This window comes from Stegostoma tigrinum, chromosome 6 (assembly GCF_030684315.1).
Source record: "Stegostoma tigrinum isolate sSteTig4 chromosome 6, sSteTig4.hap1, whole genome shotgun sequence".
In the NCBI taxonomy this organism is placed as follows: Eukaryota; Metazoa; Chordata; class Chondrichthyes; order Orectolobiformes; family Stegostomatidae; genus Stegostoma; species Stegostoma tigrinum.
The window spans coordinates 24,620,642-24,644,478 of record NC_081359.1 but is presented as its reverse complement, the minus strand read 5'-3'; the positions used below and the strand labels follow the sequence as shown (position 1 = coordinate 24,644,478).

Below are 23,837 nucleotides of genomic sequence, written 5' to 3'. Positions count from 1 at the left end.
GTTCCTGCAACCTTCGGGTGGCATCATTGTGGCACTGCAGGAGGCCCATGATGGACATGTCGTCTGAGGAATGGGAGGGGGGCTTAAAATGGTTCGCGACTGGGAGGTGCAGTTGTTTGTCACGAACCGAGCAGAGGTGTTCTGCAAAGCGGTTCCCAAGCTTCCCCTTGGTTTCCCCAATGTAAGCTATTTGCCTTTATCAATCATGGCATAGATTGTAAAACTAGGAAGATTATACGGGAGCTGTTCAGAACTTTGGTTAGCCACATTATCGGAAGGACGTGATTACACTGGAGGGGGTACAGAGGATAGTCACCAAAATGTTGCCTGGAGAAAGGCAGCATAAGCTTGGGTTGCTTTCTTTGTAGCAGCGAATGCTGAGAGGGGACCTGACGATGAGGGGCAGGGGCATGTGGATAGAAAGCAGCTGTGAAAGGATCAGTGACAAGGCAGGGTGATTTTAAAGTGACAGGCTGGAAGTTAAGAGGGGATTTGAGGAAACAAATTTCAACCAGAGGCTGGTGGGAACCTGGAGTACAATGCCTGGGCGGGTTGTTGAGGCAGGAAATCTCACGACATTTAAAAAAGCACTTGGATGAGCCCCTGAACTGTCATAACATATAGGGCTCTGGCCCAAGTGCTGGTGAGTGGGACTAGTTTGAGTTTAGAGTGTTCTTTAATTGACGCAGACTTGATTGGCTAAAGGGCCTCTTCTGTATGATTCTATGATCCCTTTGATTCTAAGACCTTCAGGTTTTTGCCTGCCATTTGACTAGATCATAGATGATCTTAATTTAAATCCATTTACCGGCTGAGTTTGTTTAAGGTTTTATATCTTCACCAATAAAAATCTCACAGTCTCATTCTTGAAATTTTTAATTGCCCCCCTCCCCCTAAAAAAAGGCATATTATGTGAGAGTACTTCAAATGTACACTAGTCTTTGTGTGAAGAAGTGCTTCCTTGTGTCAATCCTGTCTGGTCCAATTCTGATTTGAAGATAAATGCCCTCAACAATCCTTGAGTATGTTTAAGGTTGAGATTGATCATGAATCTATCTGTTTATCAGCGAATCAAGGGTTGTTGGGCAAAAAGTAGAAATGAAGAATGCTGATTCAGCCATCATCCTTTTGAGTGGCAGAGCAGACTAGGGGTTAAACGGCCTATGTCTGTTCCTATTTCTTATGTTGTGTTCTAGACTAGCATAGCTGAAGAACATGTGAACTTCAAAGGTGGATTAGCCATGCTGAACTGTCTATAGTGTTCAGGGATGTGTAGATTAGGCGGGTTTATAGGGTTATGAGTCTAGGTGGGATGTTCTGTGGGTCGTTTGGACTTGTTGGGCTGAAGGGCCTGTTTCCACACTGTAGGGATTCTATGAATCTATGAAAATGGTTTCTCTTCATCCACCCTCAGAAATCCTTAAATTCCTCAATTATTTCATCCTTCGATCATCTGTACTTGAGCAAATGTAAGCTTACTACTCAGTGCAACATGGCCTCACTGTTTAACCCTTTCACTCCTATTTTTGGCTGTACCTCCTTCAAGGCCAATGTCTCCAACCTGAAGTGTGGTTTTCTGATCTGAACACAGTGTTCCAGTTACATTCCAAAGCTTTAAACAATTGCATTATACTTTCCACTCATCTGTAATCTGTTGATGTTGATGCTTGTGTAAAACCTCTTCAAATGGATGTAGTTAACAGCTGTCCAACCAAAGAATTGGTTTCCTTAGTCTTTGTACTGTTCCAGCTGAATAACTTTGTTTTGTTAAGAAAGAGATTAAGCCTGGTGTTGGAGGCCTATTAACCAAATGTTTGTCCTAGAGCTGGGGTGTTTAGTGTTTAGATGCATGAATTTTCGAGCATTACAAATGGAGCATTAATACCAAGGCACTCCTGTCATTGATACTTTGACAGCCAAGAGAAAAATTTCCAACATGAAATGCTGTTTATTAATTTGTGCTCTTTTGAAAATTCTTTCCAGCATAACAAGATCACCTTCGTTATTTCTTTGAAAGGCTGTGCCCTTTTGTGGTTTTTCCAATTAAATTTCTAACTCCTTTAATTTCTTCAGGTTCAGTAGCCCTTACACTTATGAAAATGACTGGATACTGTTTGTATTAAAAGTGCACTGGATCTTTCCTGAGTCAGCCTGTCTGTAGATATCCAATGGTGACATCATAGAGTTGCATAATCTTTTGCTCCCTGATGAATACCTCCAGCAGCCTCTTGCTCCCCTGAGTAGAACACTGTGGGCTCATTGAAAGACCGCGAGGAAACATCAAGCAGGCAGCAAATAACATGTAGAAATTTCTGATTTACCAGGAAGACAGTGCAACATTGAGTGGCTATTGGTCCGAGTATGAACCCAGAGTTCTTAGTGACAGGAAGTGATGCAATGAGACCTCCAAAAATTTGTCCAACCATATATCCAAAAGTCATCAAGACTTGCAGAAATGTGGGACAGGTGCCCATTAAAATGATTCTATTGTGACTCAGCAAGCACAATCAATAAAATCTATTTGGTGATACAAAAAATCGGACTCCCACATCACAGACGCACATAAAACAAGACAGGTTGTTTTAAAGAGGGAAAACAGTATCTTAAAGCAACTTGCTTTGAATCAAAACATGCCAAAACAACCAACCCTAGATATACTGAGCTCATTGGCACTGTTGGGCTGTCTATAAACCCAAAGCTGTCAACTTTCCAATTATCCAACACATTGCTAAGATAGGACCTCCTGCTGACATAAGAAAGGACATTTATCTTAAAACAATTGATGCCACTCCCAGCATTAAATGAGTGGGGTCTCCTCCCAATTCTTTTTAGCCAGGTGTGGTGAGGTCCATGACTCCTCATAAAATACAGCCCATTGTTTTATAGAGTTTTACAACTGTCAATGCCAACAGTTTTTCAGACAATGCTTTCTTGTTGGAATATGGAGCCTATTGTACTGCTAACCTTGTTTAACTCATCGTAGGTGGCACAGTCTTGGAAGAGGTTGGGATGGAAAGAAAATTTTTAAAAATCGATTATTTGTCTTCAAAGAATGACTGAGTAAAATTAGAAATTACTGAGGTAACTACTGTATTGTGAACACATGCAGAGGGTAATGATCGGGACTGACATCAGTGTATCAACAGATGGGTTGAGAGGTTATTTTGAGTTCCTGTTCTAATTCACAATGGTTGACTGCAAATAAGTCAGCCTCCTGTGTTTAATCCCTTTGAATTACAGGACTCAGGTCAGAAATGATATGTTTCTAGTTTGTTTCACAACAACACTATTGGTACCCTGTTCTCCTCATCATGAGATGGTCTATCAAGACTAATACTCTAACTTATGAGGAATAATTTGCATTTATGGAGTGGCTTTAACAAGGTGAAATGCCACAAAGTGCTTCACAGGTGCGATTATCAGACTAAACCTGACACTGAGTCACATTAGGAGGGCTTAAGGGGAGAGGTGACAAAGACTTGGTCAAAAACATAGATTTTGTGAGCATCTCAAAGGATTACAGTTGGGAGGAGAGGCAGAGTATTAGAAGGAATATTCCAGAGCTTTGGGACTAGACCCGTAAAGCATTGAGCACTTCTGCTGAAACAACTACAACTGGTTATGTAGGTGAGGCCAGACTTGGAAGAGTGCAGAGATCTCAGAGATTTGCAGGGTTGAAAAATGTTCCACAGATAGGGAGAGGAGAGCCAGAGAGCATAGGGTGAAGGTGACTTGGTGAGAGTTGGATACATTTAGTGGAGTTCTGGATTAGCTGAAGAATAAGAAGGGTGCAAGTTGAAAAGGAAGAAAAAGACATCGATCTATGTCATGTTCACACAAACTCAGCTGATTATTACCCTTGGATTACATACCTCTGAGCTAACTGCCAAGGAGTCAGCATCAGAATTCCACCTCCTCTGAGAATGGTGTATCTCGACTCAGTTAGCTTTTGGAGGAGGTTCAGCACCAATCAGCAATATAAGACATGGGGGATATACTCTTAAAATGAAAGCATGGTCATTCCACACCTATGTCATGAAACATTTTTTCACACAAAGGGTCAAAGATTGAAAATGTAGTTAGAAGGATCTACTGAGTGATATGAGATACAGTATGCATCATCACAGGAAGTGATGCAGTGTCACATGACATGATCATGCTCTTGCTCTTAAAAATCTCTGGCAATTCTGACAAATGTCGTGACTGTCAGTTTAATTAGTTAATGTCTTTCATGCTACAGATTTCATAGATATTCCTTGGCAATACAAGGCCAAGAATAGCCCGTACAATTATCATTGGGTGTTCTGTAACTCTCCCCCTAAAGGTTGGAGGTCAGGCGAAAATTTCAGAACTGAGACTGATACAACTATTTTTAGGTAATGACATTCAGGTTTATTGAACCAAGGGGGTAGATGAGGATCAACTCTGAGTCCTGTGATTGTAATACCTCCCATTCTTTCAGCTGGAGAAATGCTCCTGATTGATACTTCAATTGAAAGATGAATTAATAGGCACTGGGTTGGGAGGGAAAAAAAACTCAACAACATGCTGTATGTACTTTGAGAATTTTGCACTAACTCAGTTTTTAAATGGCCCATGCATGCAGCTACTTTTTTGTGTTTATCTATTTGAATGCAAAAAGCTTTTAAATGATGTGCCCCATCTTTCCAACCGGAAAATCAGCTTCACACCATCTGCCTATCAGATGTTTCGAATATAGGGCTGTGTATTAATGCTACATGTTTTGCTCTTTTATTCACCCCCCCTCCCATTTATGCAGCTGCACTTATTTTTGTTGCTAATGGCAGCTCCTGATTCATGTCACTGAAATGCTTACAATGACTGAGTGATGCGATATTTATAAAACTGCCCGCATCTCTGAATAAACAGGAGTCAGAACACCAGACATTATCCAATAAATAGTTTCTTAGGAAATCCTTCTAGACTTCTGGAAGATGTCATTTGATAAGGGGAATCATCTGTCTCTGCTTTCTGGTCGTTGGTCACGTTTCTCCTAGTGAAATTACATAGCCTGACTCTCTTGAAACTTTGCTTATTTAAAGGCATAGAGGCTTGAAATGACTGTATTCATGCCCCTTCTTTCTTTTGAGTATGTTTTGGAAATAAAGCTGTGTTTTGTTTACTGCTGATCTGATTTCCAGATTGCTCAATTTATAGCACTGTCGCATGATTATCATAAAGGATGGTTCAGAATTGGTGCCAAGATGTTGCAGGGAAGACAAAATAACTACATTTGAGCTAATTTTCTCTCATGCTGTGCATAACTTTTCTTGAGTGACATTTTCACATACTGAGCCTGCTTTTGGGCACACTCAGCTTAAAGGGACCACAGCTTTGGGAAATCCATCTGTTGATTTCAGAGTGATCAAGGGGCTTTGGAGCCATGGATTCAATCCCTGCTCTGAAATTTTGAGTAGGTGTGTTAGGTTCTGAAAGGAACAATGCTGAGGAGTGCATTGTCCACCTCCCAGTGATGTATGGATTTGAGTGGGGGAACAGCTTTATACACTCGACCAACCAGGTCTTGTGGATCCCTATTGGGAAAGAGCACATTGGCAGTAAATCTAACCAATGTGTCTTTCACCAAGATGAGCTGTTGTGAGAATGCAGCAAACCACAAGGAGCAAAATTATTTCCCTGCAAGTGTGGCCCCTTGCTTGGAACAAAAGGGGCGGCACGGTGGCTCAGTGGTTAGCACTACAGCCTCACAGCATCAGGGACCCGCGTTCAATTCCAGCCTCGGGCGACTGTCTGTGTGGAGTTTGCACATTCTCTCCGTGTCTGCGTGGGTTTCTTCCAGATACTCCGGTTTCCTCCCACAGTCCAAAGATGTGCAGGCTAGGTGGATTGGCCATGCTAAATTGCCCGTAGTGTTCAGGGGGATGGGTCTGGGTGGGATGCTTCAAGGGGCGGTGTGGACTTGTTGGGCCGAAGGGCCTGTTTTCACACTGTAGGCAATCTAATTAATCTAATCAAACCAATCATGGAATTGACTCTTCAATTCATCAATAATTATCATTTCCATTGACAGAATGTTTGATAGTTTAAAATGATGAATACTTTAAAAGAAAAGACAGATATTTAACTTTTTTTTTGCTTTCTTCAGGCCAAACAAACTTGGTGGCTGAAACTCTCCAACCGAGCTGTACATAGCCCAAAAACAGGCCATTCAACCCAACTGCTGTATACTGCCGCTTGTGCTCTGTGCAAGCATCCTTCTGCTCCTTTTAACCAATCAGCAAAACCAACGATTCCTTACGTCTTCCTGTATATGAGGAACTGCCTTTGAGTGTACCTATGATATGACATAAAAATCCTGCTGACAAAATCGGCACAGATTCAACAAACAAAAACAAGTTTTTGTTGTGGTATTTGATGAGTAAAGTGATATTTGCAGCAATGTTAATTAATATAATTCTTTCCTATCCCCACGAGTTTGTAATGCACAAATATTCAGAGTAGTGTATGATGAAGACTCCACATGACTAAATCTGATTGGATATCTTGGAGGTACCAATGCATGACATGTCTAACTGCCTCACCTCTGCACTCCTGCCATTGACCCCTCAATGTATCGATATTCAAAACAACAGCCTTCCTGGCCAGTTGGAAAACAAATTGTCTTTTCATTATCCAACTGAATGATAAATAAAGAACTGCCAGTTTTTCCAATAAAAGGAAGCTGCCAAATAAACAACAAACTACTTTGGTGCCAGAGATCTAAAATAAAAACAGAAAGTTCTGGAGAAACTCATCAGGTTTGTAGCATTTATGAAGAGAGAAGCAGAACTAGAGTTTCAAGTCCAAAATGACTCTTTGTTCAATTGCAAGGAGTTGAAAACTTATGGTTTTTATGCTGTTGACAAAAGAATGAAAGAGCAAGAGGAATAGACAGTGAGGGCGTCCAAAGCATACCAAAAAGAATTGTACTAATGGTAATTGAGGAGCGATATGAATGAAGAATAGGGTGTTAATGTCAGAAAATAGCTCAGCTTTTCTGAGAGCAAACCTATGCAAACAAGATGCTAAAAGTGTGTGGAAGTGGGGTGATGTATTGTCATATAATCAAAATGGAGTACAGTGTTTATGGTCTGAACCTCCTACCCATTTAACATCCTGCTGGATGGGATCCGGCCACCTCCCCAGCTAATTCTGTACATACTTGACACCATGTCTGTCTTGCATCCTACCCATCTAGCATTCTACCATCCCAGTGCCCTATCATCACAATTACCTTGTAGATAGATAGTTTCTAATCAAGCTGTTCAGGGATATTATTACACATCTCTGGAGCAGGTGGGTCTTGAACCAGGCCTCCAGGCTCAGAGATAGGAACACTTACCATTGTGCCACAGAGCCTTTTAACCATTATATTTAACCAACCTGTTATGATACATTTCTAGAATAGGTGGGGCTTGTACCAGAAACCTTCATGCCCAAAGGTGGTGATACTAGTACTGCACCACAAGACCCTTACACGTATGTCATATTCCTACTCTTTTACTAAGGTCCATTAACTGTTTGATGCATGCTTCAGTTTATGTGACCACAGGTGAGTTACATCAGTCGTTCATGACCAATCCGATGTGAATCTCTGACTTCAGATGAGGAGGTCAGGGATTGGAGTCTTTCATTGCATTAGCAGAGATGGAACGATAAACACCATAAAGGCTTCATAACTAGTCAGTTCTTCCAGTTCAGTAGGAATAGGCTTGGATGACTTATGACAAATTTCAAACATTCTTCTCCATCCTTCTTTCTTGAAGGTAGTGTGATTCGCATCTAGATTTAAGGCAGTGGGGTAAGGCACACCTGTAATATATCAAACAAGTGGTTAACTTCATACAGTAATCTTGAGGTTGAGTGCTGACTGTTGCTTCGGCATGAGGGAACATTATAGTAACAACAATAATTTGCATTTTAAGGCAGTACAACTAGCTACATAAGTTGTCAATAAGTAAAAGTTACCAACGAATAACATAGGAGGTACTTAGCTGGCCGAGAAACATCTTAAAGGAAAAGAACAAGCTAGAGAATTGGATGGATTTAAGGAGGAAATTACAGACTTTGTGGTTTAATCCGCTCAAGGAATGGCTGGTAGGAGCAGTTGAAATTGGTTATATGCAAGAGGTCAGTCCTGGAGTATAGAAATCTCTCTCACAGAGGGTTCTGTGACTGAAGGGGATTACTGAGATGAAAACGGGCAGAGCAATGGGGGAATTTGAAAAATAGAATGGCAATTTTAAATCCAGGGGCATTGTTGGATTGAGAAAGGTCTGAGAACACAAGGCTGGTGGATGGTCAAGTCAAGACACAGCCAACAGTTTTGGATGTGCTGAAGTTTATGTACCTTATTATCTGTCATCCTGGGCTAACCTTAGAAGTTTTTGCCAATCTCACCATATATTTTCTTCTTGTCTTGTCTTCTCTTTAACAGGTCTTACGGCAGCGGCAGCAGCTGCAGCGGCAGCAGCTACCAATGCTGCCATAGCAGAGGCTATGAAGGCGAAAAAGATCAAATTAGAAGCCATGAACAGTTTCCATGGTAACAGTAACCAGCATGGCGCAGAGTCTGAAAATGGCGACATGAACTCCAGTATTGGTGAGTCCCCTTCAAAATTAAGCTACAAATTCAGAGTCCCCATGTGTTAATATCAGACTAAAAATACATTCAGATTCAAAACAAGTTCAGTCAAATTTTTGCAAATGCTGTGACATGTAACTTAGCACAGGCTTTGCTGAGCGCTACTAGAGTTGCCAATCATTTCAATTGACTTAGATAGGTACCTTGCATACAGATGCCCATAATTTCAGGGAAGGTTTCAAAATAATGACAGTATTCGAACAGAGTTGTTCCATATTTATATTCCTTGGGAATATGAAGATAAATCATTCACCCTGGTTTTACCCCAAAACACCCGTACACACACATTGACATGGTCATATGCACTACTCCCTTTCACACTCTGAACCCCACTTGATTTATTAACATAGCTCTGCTCACATACAAAAGTACCGAGATTGTTCTGTACAGTTTCTGAAATTCTGAACACGTGAAATCTTATGGCCAAAAGTAAAGTAATGCCTGATGTCATCATTAGGGTGATTTTAAGGGATTAGCAGTTTGTTTCATGTATATTTTATATTATGCAAACCTGCATGAATCTTTTTTGTAGCTTTGAATGCTTTTTGCATATATTCTGTTCACAAGAGGGAAGTTTGCACCATTCCATTTCAAGATACTAGAAATTAGGAGCAGGAGTAAACTGTATGGCCCTTTAAAGCCTGCTCCTGTATTCATCATGGTCATGGTTGATCATCCAATTCAATAGCATGTTGCTGCTTTTTCCCAGTATCACTTGGTCCCTTTAGCCTCAAGTGCTAGAAACAACTCCTTTTTGAAATCATACACTGTTTTGTCCTCAACTGCCTTCTCTGATAGCAAATTCCACAGGTTTACCACTTTCTGGGTGAAGAAATTTATCCTCATCTCAATCCTAAATGGTTTAGTCTGACATAAGCACCCCTGTTCATGCATTTCCCTACACATATTGCATTCAATTTGTGCGAGTAATGGTTTGATGGCTTCAAACTTTAACTGTCAGAACTTGATTGCTTCCTTCTGTTAATTTTTGCTTGGTTTACACTGCTTTTACATTTTGTCGGATGCTGACAAGATTCTGGAAATTTCAATGCTAGATTATTGTTAAAAGCCATGCATTGTTTCTGTAGCAGTACATTCCAGGAAGTTTCACTTTTTTAAAAAAAATTAAAGCACACCTGTGTAGAACACTGTGGGATCACGAATACATTTAACTTAGTTTTAGTAGGTTAGAAATTAAAAATGGAAAGCTTATTCCTCACATAGAGATTCCATATTTCCTTCGCCCACCCCATTCTATCTCACTCATTGTCAGGCTTTTTGAGCATGCCTTGTTGTTGCACGAACTGGAAATACTAACGTGAATAATTCTGATAGCCTTATTGCCCAATGTCAACAATTGGGATTGTAAAGCATAATATAAAAGAAAACGAGACCTGCAAATAGTGTTGGTGCTATAGAACATACTCACAGCAGTATTGAAAATTGATGCCTTGTACAATTGAGGAAAGCATTTTCTTTATACTTTTCCTGAGAAATTGGTTTCCACTGCCTCTTGTTTGTATAGTTATCAACGTATATTTGTGAGGACATCAACTTCCATCTGGTATCTCATCCAAGTGACAATTATAAGTTGCTACTCTTTGTAGTGTGCTGAACTCCATATTTTTGGTGTATACAATTTGTGCTGAAGAAGCCAGCACTCTTTGAACATTGTAGTGTTCAGGGAACAGATTGTTTTGAAGGGATTGCTGCATTTGACTGTTGGGTTACTAAATTCAATTCTGCCTAGCATTAGGGGTCTTGTTGCAAGGTTTCCGATAGGTGATACAAAACAGTTTAAGGATCACTGAAGAACAGTTCCAGGATTATAGTTAGTTGGAGTTTAAAAACAGAGCAATACAGATGCATACTCCATGCAGAAAAGAACTCTTAAACTGTGCTGCTGACTGAGGTAATTTATGGCTGCTTGCTCTGTGTAGTTAGCTATCCAACCTTTTCTAGAGTTCTATGTATAGTCAGAACTTTTCGGAATAAGTTCTGTGATTCAGTAGGTGCATCTAAGTGTTGGAGGTAGGGCTCAGGAGATGTCCTAGAAGTTGTGCAGACTTGAAAGATGCCACCTCCCAATAGTAGTTGAGTTTAGCTTTGAGCTGGCCATACAAAACTTCATAATTGATGCCAAGTCAATGAACAGATGTAGCTTTAGCAACGTTTAGGAGGATTGGGATGCTAAGGAGTGTGGAGATGATTGTCATTCACAAGAGGTGTAATACGGTCAGAATTTCAGGCAAGTTGTCATAATGAAACTTACAGAGTCTAGCATTACATGGGTAATTCTATTATAGAAGTGGTAGACATTTGAAGGCCATTGCCTGGTGCTCAAAGGCAAACTGCTCTGGGCAGGTGCGGCTCATTAACAAAGTTTGTCAAGCTTCCAAGGAGATGGAAAACTTTAATTTTAAACCCCACAGCTACGGACCCAATAGTCAGAATTCAGCTGAGATTGGGGGAAAATACAAATAACACCAATGGACTGGTTGACGATGTAAAAGGGCCAGTATGGCTCTTCAGCTCGTTGAGCAGCTGATCTAGGAGCAGAACAACTCCAAATGTAAAACATACACACTTTCAGCTGTTGTAATTATGGCACAGGTTGCACCACTGCAGTATTAGCCATTGGCAACCAAGGATGGTATTAGCTCTGCACTGAAAAAAATGACCTTAACTTGAAGTAGCAAAATATAGAATCAGTTTGGGGAGTGAAAATAAACAGAAAGGTCATTGTTCACTTGTGGGAGTTGTTCATAGGCCCTCTAACAGACTAGTACTATAGGACATGTGTACAGAAAGAAATATATAGGGCATGTAAGAAATGTACTGCAATAAACATAAATGACCTGCAATCTTCATGTAGATTTGCAGAATCAGATTGGCAAAGATAGCATACATACTGGGTTCATGGTATGTTTTCAGGACAGTTCCTTAGACTAGTATATTCTGGAACCAGGAACAGGGTATCATATATTTAATCACTTATTATGAGGCAGGATTAATCAATAGCTTAATGAAGAAATTTCTCAAGATGAATGTGATCACGGCAAGTTGGAATTTCATTTTCAGCTTGATGGGGAAAAAAATGTGTGTCCATGATGAGTTTTTTAAAAAATGAAATGAAGGTAACTATGAGGGAGTGATGGCAGAGCTGGCTATGATTGACTGGAACACTAGGTTTAAAGGTAGTATCTTGGTCTCTGCTCTTATGTATTCTTTGTTTTGGCTATCTTTTACTTGGTTTTAATATTTTCCCAATCCTCTGATTTACCACTAATCTTATTCACATTGTATGTTTTGTTCTTTCAAATTGATGCTATCTTTAACTTCCTGGTTAATCAAGTTCTGTTTAATTCCAGTCAATATACTAGCCTAAGGAATTGTCCTGAAAACACACCATGAACTCAGTATTTAAGCTATCTTTGCCAATCTGATTCTCCCAAGTCTACATCTTTGTTGTGAGTCATTTTTTTTAAACCATTGGTCATTGTTCATCAACTGCCTTTTATGTTCAATTCCTTTCCATGTATAATTTGCTAACACTGTCCTCATTCCAATGTAATTACCCTTATTCAATTCAGCACATTTGTTTCCAACCAAAGTTTATCCTTCTCAAACTGAATCCTCAGTTCTTCCATGCTATGATCACTGTCCCCTAGATGACCTTTTACTTTAAAATAATTCACTAAACCTCCCTCATTTCACTTTACCAGATCCAAAATAGGCTAATGCTAAGTTGGATCCAGAGCATATTGTTCTAGTAAACTGTGCTAAACATACTGTAAGAATTCTTTCTCATAACTACCTCTGCCAATTTGGTTTTCCCAGTCTGCTTGAAGGTTGGAATTCATAGTCCTATTTCAAAACGTTTACAACCACTTGGAATATCAGTCAAGCACCACACTGGAATAATGGGAAGTTATAAAATCAGTCATGCAGCAGTAGTAATACAGTAATGGAATCCTCAGGCTTAAGTTAACAGTCATAGTGAAATAGCAAACAATAATTGTTTCTACACCGTAGCTGTTTTTTGCCAAACCTTTAAAGGCTGGACTTTTAAATGCCTAGACAATACAACAGCTCCGATCGAGTATTCCTTTTGACTGTTGTTGTTGAGACTTTTGACATTTGTTTTTGACATTTCCAGTGAGCTTAATTGTTTTGATGCATTTAAATACTTATTAAATTCATCCATGCATACTTTCACTGATTCCAAAATATACTTTTTCTCCCAACAGGCATCTTTCTGTCATAAAGATGTCTGGGACCATATCAAAGTGGTACTTTACCTCTCCAAAAGGGTGGCCTGGTCATCCAAAGAAACGCACATTGCTCAAACCTACTGCCACCATGTCAAAACTGCACACAACACATTTCATATATCTGGTCACTAAAGTCAGGTATGGCTGGTGACAAATCTGATTTGTAATATGTGCCTCAGCAAACACAGGCACCCAAAATGCACAATGTTTTCATTCCTATGCCTGGGAAAATGGTAGATGCTGTGTTCAGGATTGGGACTTCTTATTTCTGTCCATTTTCTTCAGTCATGTCCAGATTCACCACTGTTCTGAAAATTCAAGACTTGATGTTTGATTACTCCTCACACATATAATCTGTACAGATCAAGAAATGTGACCTACTCTTAATATAAAGCAAAGTAGAATCAAATAAGACTTATAGCAGGTAGTCAATCTGAAATCTTCAATTTCTACTCAGCATAAGTTGAAAGGTAACCTGGGTTTCTACAAATCTCCACTATTTTATTATCCCTAACTTACAAAATTTCAGGTTAAAGTCCCATTCTAGTACTAGAGCACAGAAATCAAGGCAAACATTCCAGTGCACTACTGAGCAAGAGTGGCACTATTCAGGATGATGCCTTTTGGATGAGACTTTGAATTCAGCCACCGCTTAGCTACTCAGGTGAATGTAAAAGATTAAATCAGATCATTCTCAAGAATAGGTGTCAACCGTGGTGTCCTGGCAATACCTATCCTTCATTCAATATCACACAAAAAAATCCTGTCATTATCACAATGCAGCTTGTTAGAGTTTGCCCAACACCAATTAGTTGCCACATGCCTAGATTACAAGAGTGAGATCATTTCAAAAGTTTAACTCAAAAGTGTTTTCAGGCATGTGACATGAAAAATGTGATGTAAGTACAAGGTTTTTTTTCTTTATATAGATATAGAACATAGAACAATACCGCGTAGAACAGGCCCTTCGGCCCTCGATGTTGCGCCGACCTGTGAACTAATCTAAGCCCATCCCCCTACATTATCCCATCATTATCCATATGCTTATTCAAGGACTGTTTAAATGCCCCTAATGTGGCTGAGTTAACTACATTGGCAGGCAGGGTATTCCACACCCTTACCACTCTGGTTTCAAAATCTTGCCCCTCAAATTTCCTGTGATCCTGGCCACAGGTCTTAAATTTTTATTTCTATTGCTTTATTATAATAGAATTGCACTATGACTTCTGTTCTCATGAAAATAACCCCAAATGATCACGTCACTTAATCGTTCTATGTTCTCACATCTGGAGATGGAACTGGGCAAACCAGTAGATAAATTGTGGAAGCCATTAGTCCAGTTCATTAGCAGCTAAAAGAAGTCAGACAGGATCTTATGTAAAATAAGTACAGCACTGATCTTAAAAAGTAATTCCAAAACTTAAGTGGAGCAAACGATCAGCTCTACCTGGACCACAGCGCATGATTGTGTTCACTGTCCAATGAGAAAGATATTCATAAAGGGCAGCAAAGGCCAACTAAGTTGATAGCTAGGATTAGGTACTTGAGATATGAAGCGAGACCACAGGAGTGCAGAATGTTTACACTGGAGAGAAGAGGGATCAAGACTGATCTTACTGAGGTATTTACGATTTTAAAGGAGAGATGAATATTTAACAAAGTCACAAATTCAATAACAAATGTATATTGATTCAGTGAAGCAAGGAGACAACAAAGATCGACAGTGGTAAAAGTGTTGAATGACTGGTAAGGATGAGAGAATTGAATTTATTACCCAATTTAAAAAAAGAGTCTTGGTAGAGTGTTGTAATCAGTGCTATGGGAAGTGTTTTGAAGACAGTAGAACTCAACTGACGATTCAATGCATTCTTACATTCCTGTGTTCCCACTGTTGATACATAAGTTGCCAAACCTTCACCAGGAAATTGTCAAATCCAAAACAGCACTCCAACACTGTCAGCATAGATTTTGTGAGGAATTATTTGGAATGAGATTTGAACCTACAAACTCCTGGCTTAGAGGTGAGAGTGCCATGATTGAGAAATGGAAATTGTTTGCTGATTCACGTTAAGGCGCAATCATTTTATAAAAATAAACTGGAATGCTTATTTTCACTACAAAGTGACTTGCCACCTAATACACAAGTTGCTCTTAGCATAATGCACAAGACAACTTTGTCATTGTTTTGAATGTACATGCATTGGATGGCTGAAATATTCACGACCTTTCACGACCATAACCATATTCATACCAGTCATAAGACAGCTCCTCTTAAATAACAGGAAGGGATTATGGCTTTTCACAACCTATATCTTGCTTAGCGCTGAACAGGGTTCAGAGACAGAGCATCAGCCTGCACTCATTGGGATTGTCTCCAGCCACATTCAAGTTCTGAGTCAAAAACAGAAATGCTTCCACTAAAGCATGGATAAGGGACAGGACCTTTGGAGTGGGTGTAAATCAAAAGTGTCTTTGGAAAGCCAGGATGCAATGATGGGCAAAATAGCCTCCACTTTGCTGTTAAATTCTATTAGTCTCTGATGTAACATATATTCATTTTACATGCCACATTCTGACTTCCCTAGTTTGATTGATATATCATCCATCAACAGTTTATTTTGAAACTTTCATGTGCGCTCTGTGTTATTTTTCAACTATTATTCCAAATGGACAGAAAATGAAGTGCAAAGTTACACCATCATTTGCACCATGACCTTTTTGGGGTAGCTACTCTGCTGGGAGCCGAAGGCAGATATTTAGCCCTCTTCTGTGAGTGAAAATGCTCTTTTCCCAAAATGAGAATAGAACTTTATGAGAGATAATGGGAACTGCAGATGCTGGAGATTCCAAGATAATAAAATGTGAGGCTGGATGAACACAGCAGGCCAAGCAGCATCTCAGGAGCACAAAAGCTGACGTTTCGGGCCTAGACCCTTCATCAGAGGTGGCCCATTTTCCATCTCACTTAATCCCTGCTGGCAGGAATTGTGGAAAACTGAATCAATGTCTTCTGTACAGACACCCTGTGGATTGGAAAGTATGTTGACCTAGCCTAGTACTTCTTCCTAAATCACTTTAATTCTGCTACATGATTTTCTATCTGGGTGTGACTTTTAGGCACATGTAAGGCTGAAATTGCACTATGAGACATCAGCAAGTGTTTTTGTATGACATTCCTCCCATCTGCTAGTTCAGTTTGAATAAGCTTTTTTAAGTGGAACAAAGCGAACTGGATTAATTTATTAAAGTAGCCAACAAATTCATTTTACTGGAATGCATCACATTGTTTATCACAACTGATGCACAACCAATGTCTACTGATGCAGAGGTAAGAGCAGAATAAGCGATAACAAGGTGTAGAGCTGGATGAACATAGAAGGCCAAGCAGAATCAGAGGAGCAGGAAAGCTGACGTTTCAGGTCTAGACCCCTCTTCAGCATCGGCAGTTCCCACTATCTCTAGGAGCAGAGTAAGTCCAGATGAAATTATTTTGAAATTCCACTGAAATAGATAGCTTATGTTCATCCTAAAGTGCACGTTATCAGCCAGGCCAGGAAGAAAACAGTAGTTGACTAAAGCAGGCAGACTTCAAGTAGTAGGCAAGCTGCAGGAGAAGGAATCCTGACTCCTGATGTTCACAAAGTTTGATGGATGACTATGTATCATAATTGAACAGTCAATCAGTGTCAATCTTGAAATTTTAAATTGACCAACAGATTCAACAGTAGTTATTTTCACAGAAGAGAGTTCCAGGTTTTTTTATCCAGAGTTCCCAAAATTACCCCTGAACAGCCATTGCTCTAAATGTAGATGTTTCTAATCAATCTGTTGAGAGACGCTATGATACTCCTCTGGAACAAGGAGGAGGGTTTACTTGGGCCTCCTGGCTCAGCGTAGGAAGAATATCACTATGCTACAAAAGTAAATAGCTCTAATTTTGACCTCTGAATAAGAAGAAATTGGATATAGAAAAAATAATCGGATGCTTCTAAACACCTCAATTAGGTAACCCCTCAATCGATTATCCTGAAGCAGTTGTCAGTCAAATCTGTGCAACCTTTCCTGATATTTTAGCGATGGGCTCTGTTGAATTCCAATGAACGTGTGCTGTGCCCTTCTGTAGTTGATACATCTTGTCTGAATACCCAGATAGCAATGGAGCTTTTCAGTTTCTTTTAGGGAACATGTATTATAGTAATTTGAAAATTAGTCCTTCAAACCCTTTTCTACAATGATTCCTTGTCCGATTATTGTGTCAATTTCTGAATTGCAGGCATGTATTTCATTGCTGTCCTGTAATAAGTACAATGATTCCATTCTATTTGTCAGAATTAATACAGCAACCTATGTTCAAATTAACTGGTAGATTTATAACACATACTTCTAAGTTCCTGGGTTGTTGTGAGAGGAAGCTCCCATGTCCTTTGCTGCTGTTTATATCTGTCACTTTGTTCACTTCTTGTGAAAATTAAAAAAAAATCTGTATTCAATGCAGTTTGTAATACTTAATCTTACACTTAATGTAACTGATATCTTTCATAAACAGTGTAGATATGAGACTGTATTTAATACATTGGTTTTAGCCAGAGTTCTCAAAACAGAATCATTTGCTCAACATCTGTTGTTACAGTTAGTACTTTATTGGCCGTAAATTATCTGTTAACTTCCATTACAGAAATGTGATACAGTGCTTTGTTTTGGTTAGGAATTTTATCTTCACAGTGTGCAATTGTATTATGGTCAGATGTACTTGTGCTTAATTGTAGTGATTCTCCGGCAGTTTATTGGAAAGGAAACCACAACGAGCCGAGGATACATTAATCAGTTATCAGATGTAGGTTGAAGAATTCATTGTCACGTTCTTTGTTTTTGCTTAAGCCTCAACATTCTTCTTCTCAATTTAATGCCATTTAGTTGAATGCCTACCTTCCATCTGCTTCCACCTGATCTTGAACAGTGTGATTGAAGAGAGATATGAGACAAGAGGCCTGTCACAAGGTTCAACATCGGGATTGCTACATTCAAATGCTGCACATTTGAAGTACAGAATTATATAAAACTACATAGAACTGACAGCTTGGGAGCATACGCTGCTATTGTTGCTTCACAGATCTCCATACTTCAAAAGCAAAATCTGATAAATAAATGCATTAAATTTTCCAACTCAAAAATAGTGAAAAAAAATTTATTTCTGAATAATATTATTTATGAAGATTAAAACACAATCTCCTATTCGTTATCCCCTTTGTGGTAGTGGTATTGAGATTTGCTGCACATAGTCCTTATACAGTAGGTGCATTCATGTCTATCTACATTGTTGATTGCGCATCAGTATTGACTTGGACAATGAAAGGTGTGTTGGTTCAAAGTGAGTTGCTGACTCATTTTTTTTGGAAAATGTGGTGACCAGTTAAATTCATGGGGTTTGCACAGTGTCTTTGACATCCAGATAGATAGGTGGCAGTTAGTTCTCATCATATGTTGGCTTTGCTATAGCTCAACCCATTTTCTAGCAAGTCTGATTCCACAACACAAAGCTATGCAACAGTGTACACTGTTTACAAGACCCGCTGCAGGAATTTACCATGCTCTTTAGACAGCCCGTACCAAACACACAAGCACTACCTTCTAGGAGAATAGGGGCAGCAGATATTACCTGTAAGATCGTCTCCAAACTACCCAGTGTCCTGATGTGGAAGTATAACAACAGTATTGTTGGGTAGAAATCCTGGAACTCCCTTCCGAACAACATTGTGGGTATATCTACAGCACATGGGCTGCAAAAGTACAATAAGGCAGCTCAGTACCACCTTCTCAAAGGTAATTGGGATTGGGCAATAAATGCTGGCCCATCCAGAGAAGCCCACATCCACTGATTGAATTAAAAAAAATACACAATTCCTGAACTGACACTAAATGTCTTACTGTCGTACCAGACTAGCAAAGGAGGGTTCGGTGAGAATAAAAGTAGTATACCTACTGTCAATACTATAAAAAAACTATACTCGTGTCAGCATGGTGGTGCTGTAGTTAGCACTGCTGCTTCACGGCATCAGAGATCTAGGTTTGATTCCACCCTTGGACAACTGTTTGTGTGGAGTTTGCACATTCTCCCCATGTCTGAGTGGGTTTCCGTCAGATGCTCCTGTTTCCTCCTACAGCCCGAAAATGTTCAGGTTAGGTCGATTGGCTGTGCTAAAAGCGCACTGTAGTGTTCAGGCTAGATGAATTAGCCAGGGTAAATGTGGGGTTACAGGGATAGGGTGAGTCTGGGTGGGATGCTCTTCAGTGGATTGGTGCTGTCTCAATGGGCTGAATGGCTTCTTTCCCCACTGTAAGTATTCTATGACTTTATACCGAAATAAATCCTACATTCCAAAAATAATAAACTTAATTATTGTGAGTGTATTTATCATCCTTTTATGAAGCTGAATCTGACAGTATTGATCCTGATTGTTGCAAAATAGATTGGCCTGTTGGTGGTATCAATCATGCCTTGTTTCTTTACCTTTTTGTGTAGTTCATTCAATATTTTCTTTGCTTTTTTTTAAGTACTCAATGCAAAGTTGTGAAGAGAACATAATGAGCCTTCAAAGGGATATTGACAGGCTACATGAGTGGACAAAGATCTGGGATGGGATTACAATGTGGGAAGGTGTGAAATTGTTTATTGTGGCAGGACGAATAAGAAAAGGTATATTATTTAAATGCTGAGAGGTTGCAGAACTCTGAGATGTAGAGAGATCGGGTGTCTCCATGCATGAATTACAGAATGTCCTTTTCTTTTATTCACTCATGGGATGTGGGCATTAGTGGCTGGACCGGGGGCAAGTCATCAGGAAACCAAATACAGTATTATGTTTTATTGTGAGGGGAATTGAAGTCAAGTGAAGGAAGGTCATGCTTCATTTGAATAGGGCATAGGTAAGGCCATATCTGCAATACAGTACTGGTCACTGTACTTACAGAAATACTTTGTAAGTAGTTCAGAGAAAGGTTATCAGAGTAATACCTGGAATAAGCGGATTGCCCATGAAGAAAATCTCAATAGGCTAGGCCTGTATCTTCGGCAGTCTTGAAGAGTCTTAACTGAGGTGTGTACGGTTCTGAGGGAATTTGACTGGGTAGATATCGAAAGGATGTTTTGCAGTTTGGGAGAATCTAGAAGTAGGGATCGTAGTTTAAAAAATAAGGTCTCCCCCATTTAAGACAGAGATAAGGAAACAAAAGTTAGTAGCTATAGAATGTTTCAATGTCTTAAAGGCAGAGAAAGATAAATTCTTGATTACCAAGGGGATGGAAGATTACAAAGATATGCAGGAATGATGAACTGAGGTTAAAATCAATTCAACCATGACCTTATTGAATGGAAGAGCAGGCACGAAAGACCGAGTGGCCTACTCTTGTTTCTTGTTTGTCTGATTGAACACGTTCTCTACTGTACGTGTGACAACTTTTTGTGTTTTGTTTTGCCTTGTACTTTTCATAGTGTCTGTCAGTTGATTTATGCTCACAGAAGTAAAAATTGAGAGCTAGAACCTCTTGAGTGCAGGCCCGGAAAGGCAAAGGAAAATGATATTAATGAGAGCAATCAAAAGAGTTTCCTGATAAGTGTCAGGGATGTGACTGGAGAGAAGGAGGGTGGTGGGGCAAGGGCTAGGGTTGGTGGTGGTAGGATGGGGGATAGTGGAATAGGAGCACACTTTTGCAATTTCTAATTGTAATAAGACAAGAAGATTCCAAGGACCTGTTGACACAAACCAGATGGGAAAGAAAAAATAAAACATTCAGCTCTCCTTACAAAAGAGCTAGTCTTGTGAGGGCCCCTCTGATTGGCTGTACTTTACATGTAGTATGTAATTTTAAAAATGGAGTTTACTTCACCTGAAATATGCAAATGAGGGAGGGCCCAGTCACAATCTGTGAAGGGCTGGAGCTCCTTGGCCATGAAAAGACGAACTGGCCTCATCATTCTCTCTCGTTGCCAAAACATCAAAACAAGCTTAACACTCATCAGGTCCCGACCCGAAACATTGACTTTCCTACTCTTCTGATGCTGCCTGATCTGCTGTGTTCCTTCAGCTGCACACTATGTTGATCTGACTCCAGTATCTGCAGTTCTTGCTAACTTCAATTGATTCATGTTTCAGTTTTAGTACTGGTTCTACATTTTCAACTACATACACACACATTTCCTTTTGCTGTATAAATGTCTAAGCTTAGAAAAGCACTTCACCCCTTAAAGGAACCACACACTCTTCTCCCTTATTTTTTTTAACCATCAAATTCTAGCTTCCTGCTTTCCAATTCACAATTACTGTACACAACTTTGTAACAAAATTTTGGCTTGCTTTCTCTCCGTGGATGCTGCCTGACCCGCTATGATTTCCAGCATTTTATGTTTTCAATAAAATAACAGCTCTCCATTTCACAGATCTATGGAGGTAAACAGTGGCTCACTCTGTGGCAGCAGGAACAATTACAAAGAGAATACCTTTTTGGTGATTAAAGGTTGAAAATGATATGCACCTCTTCAATGCAGTTTGAGTTTCATCAAGCCTTTTAGGGTGGCACAGTGGCTCAGTGGTTAGCACTGCAGCCTCACAGCACCAGGGACCTGGGTTCAATTCAAGCCTCGGACGACTGTCTGTGTGGAGTTTGCACATTCTCCCCGTGTCTGCGTGGGTTTCTTACAGGTGCTGCGGTTTCCTCCCACAGTCCAAAGATGTGCAGGCTAGGTGGATTGGCCATGCTAAATTGCCCATAGTGTTCAGGGGTGTGTGGGTTATAGGGGGATGGGTCAGGGTGGGATGCTTCAAGGGGCGGTGTGGACTTGTTGGGCCAAAGAGCCTGTTTCCACGCTGTATAGAATCTAATCTATTCCAATCTAAAGTGATCATTCTTTATTGGTGATCTCAGGTGCAAAATGGTATCGGATTCAATTCCAACACTGCATTGATCCCAAAAATCTAGGCCGGCAAAATAATGGCGTACTGACAGAATGCTGCACTTTTGGAAATACAACATTCAATGAGTATATAAAACAGAGGTTCCATTTGCACTGTTGATCTGAGTTTCGAAATCCAAATATTTTGAACAGGAGGTGTCTTCCTCAGTATCCTGATAATATATATCCACAACCTACATTGCAACAAAGAATGGAATATCTCATCTTTATCACAATGCTGTTTGGGAAATCTTACTGTACACACATTACCTGCCACATTTTCTGTAACAGTGACTGATGCTTCATTGTTTGTGAAGTGCTTCAGCATATCCTGAGGTTGTAAAAGGTGCTATAGAAGTGTCTGTTTATCTTTCTTTGACAGTCATATGGTCATATGGTTTTATTATTGTGCCTTCACAACCTGAAATCCTCACCTGGCATCTACATGTGCACTTTCTGATAAATGGATTGCAAGACAGATGGCGAAGTATGAAATTAGATGCAAATCCCTTTTCTTAATGGTTGATTAATTTGCACAATACAACATTACATACATCTGCTTCCCACCTACCAAACCAATGTCCCAACAATCTCTCTCTTGGTATAATTTATTTCTAAACAACCTAAACAGAGGTGTTGTTGCATACCTCTGGAGCAGATGGAACCTGAACCCAGTCTCCTGGCCTAGAGTTTGGGACACTAACACTATGTTACAAGAGACCCTTTAAAGTGCTGTAGAGACTTAATTGCACAATACCCTTCACTTGTTTATCCAAATGTAATTAGCATATCACTGATAGCTACATTAAGGTGTTTAAACAAAACTCACCCCTTTCCAATGTCAGTGTTGTGAGGCCGACTATATCAGCTTAGTGTAACTTGAAGTTGCAGAAAGACCTGGTTGTATATGTACACAGATCATTGAAAGTGGCAGGACAGGTAGAGAGAACAGTAAATGAAGCATGCAATGTCTTTGGCTTTATTGATAGGGGCATAGAGTACAAGAGCAAGGAGACAATGTTAAACTTGGGTACAGCACTTGTTACACTTCAACTGGAGTATTATGCACAGTTGAAAGCATCACATTATAGAAAAGATGCTAATTGGAGACATTGCAGAAGTGATTCACAAGAATGGTTCCAGCAATGAGGAACTTCAATTATGAAGATTGATTAAAGAGGTTGAGACTGATCTCTTGGGGAAAAAAGCAGGTTTAGAGGATATTTAATGGAGCTGTTCAAAATCATGAGCATTTTGGATAGAATAGATAGGAAGATGCTGTTGCCACTCATAAAAAGAAGAACAACAAGAGGACATAGATTTAAAGTGATCTGCAAAAGAAGGAAGAGTGGAGTAAGGAAAAACACTTTCACTTCACAAATGATTAGGGTCTGGAATGTACTACTTGGAAGTGTGGCAAAAGCAGTCTATTTGAGGCATTCAGGAGGGTTCTGGGTGATTATTTAGTTAAAAATCACATGGTGGGGTATGGGATAAAAGTGGGAGATTGACACTAGGTAGTGGTACTTATTTAATAGGTCTATGTAGGCATGATTGTCTAAATAGTCTGCTTCCGCACTGTAACATGTCTGTGATTCTGTGAAATCAGCACAGGGTGTTGAGACTGTGTCAACCTATCACACTAGGAACAGTATGGTAAAGTAATTATAATTAAAAACATTAACAATGTCTGGCCAATCTCACGTAGTCAATCTTCTATAACCTTAAGTTCATCCTAAATTCTGCTGCTCATGTACGAGTTAGTAACAAGTCCTATTCACCCAATTCCCCAGTGTTTGCTGATGTTCATTGTGTGCCAGTTAAGAACCACCCTGATGTGAAAATTCTCATTTTTTCATTTCAAAACATTCCATGGTTTTAAAGACCTCTATCAATGTAGTGTCATACAACACCTATAGCCCTTGGAGATGTCTGTGCTCCTCCCACTCTG

General features: G+C 39.7%; 1 protein-coding gene across 4 annotated transcripts in view; it reads left to right on the top strand.

Moving 5' to 3' along the window:
* Positions 1-23,837, top strand: part of LOC125453139 (dachshund homolog 1-like) — a 583,370-nt gene that overhangs the window by 270,824 nt on the left and 288,709 nt on the right. For all 4 annotated transcript variants that reach the window (XM_048532306.2, XM_048532308.2, XM_048532307.2 and 1 more), the window contains one exon: positions 8,459-8,623. In XM_048532306.2, the coding sequence (XP_048388263.1) occupies positions 8,459-8,623 (165 nt within the window). The remainder of the gene's footprint in view (positions 1-8,458; positions 8,624-23,837) is intronic.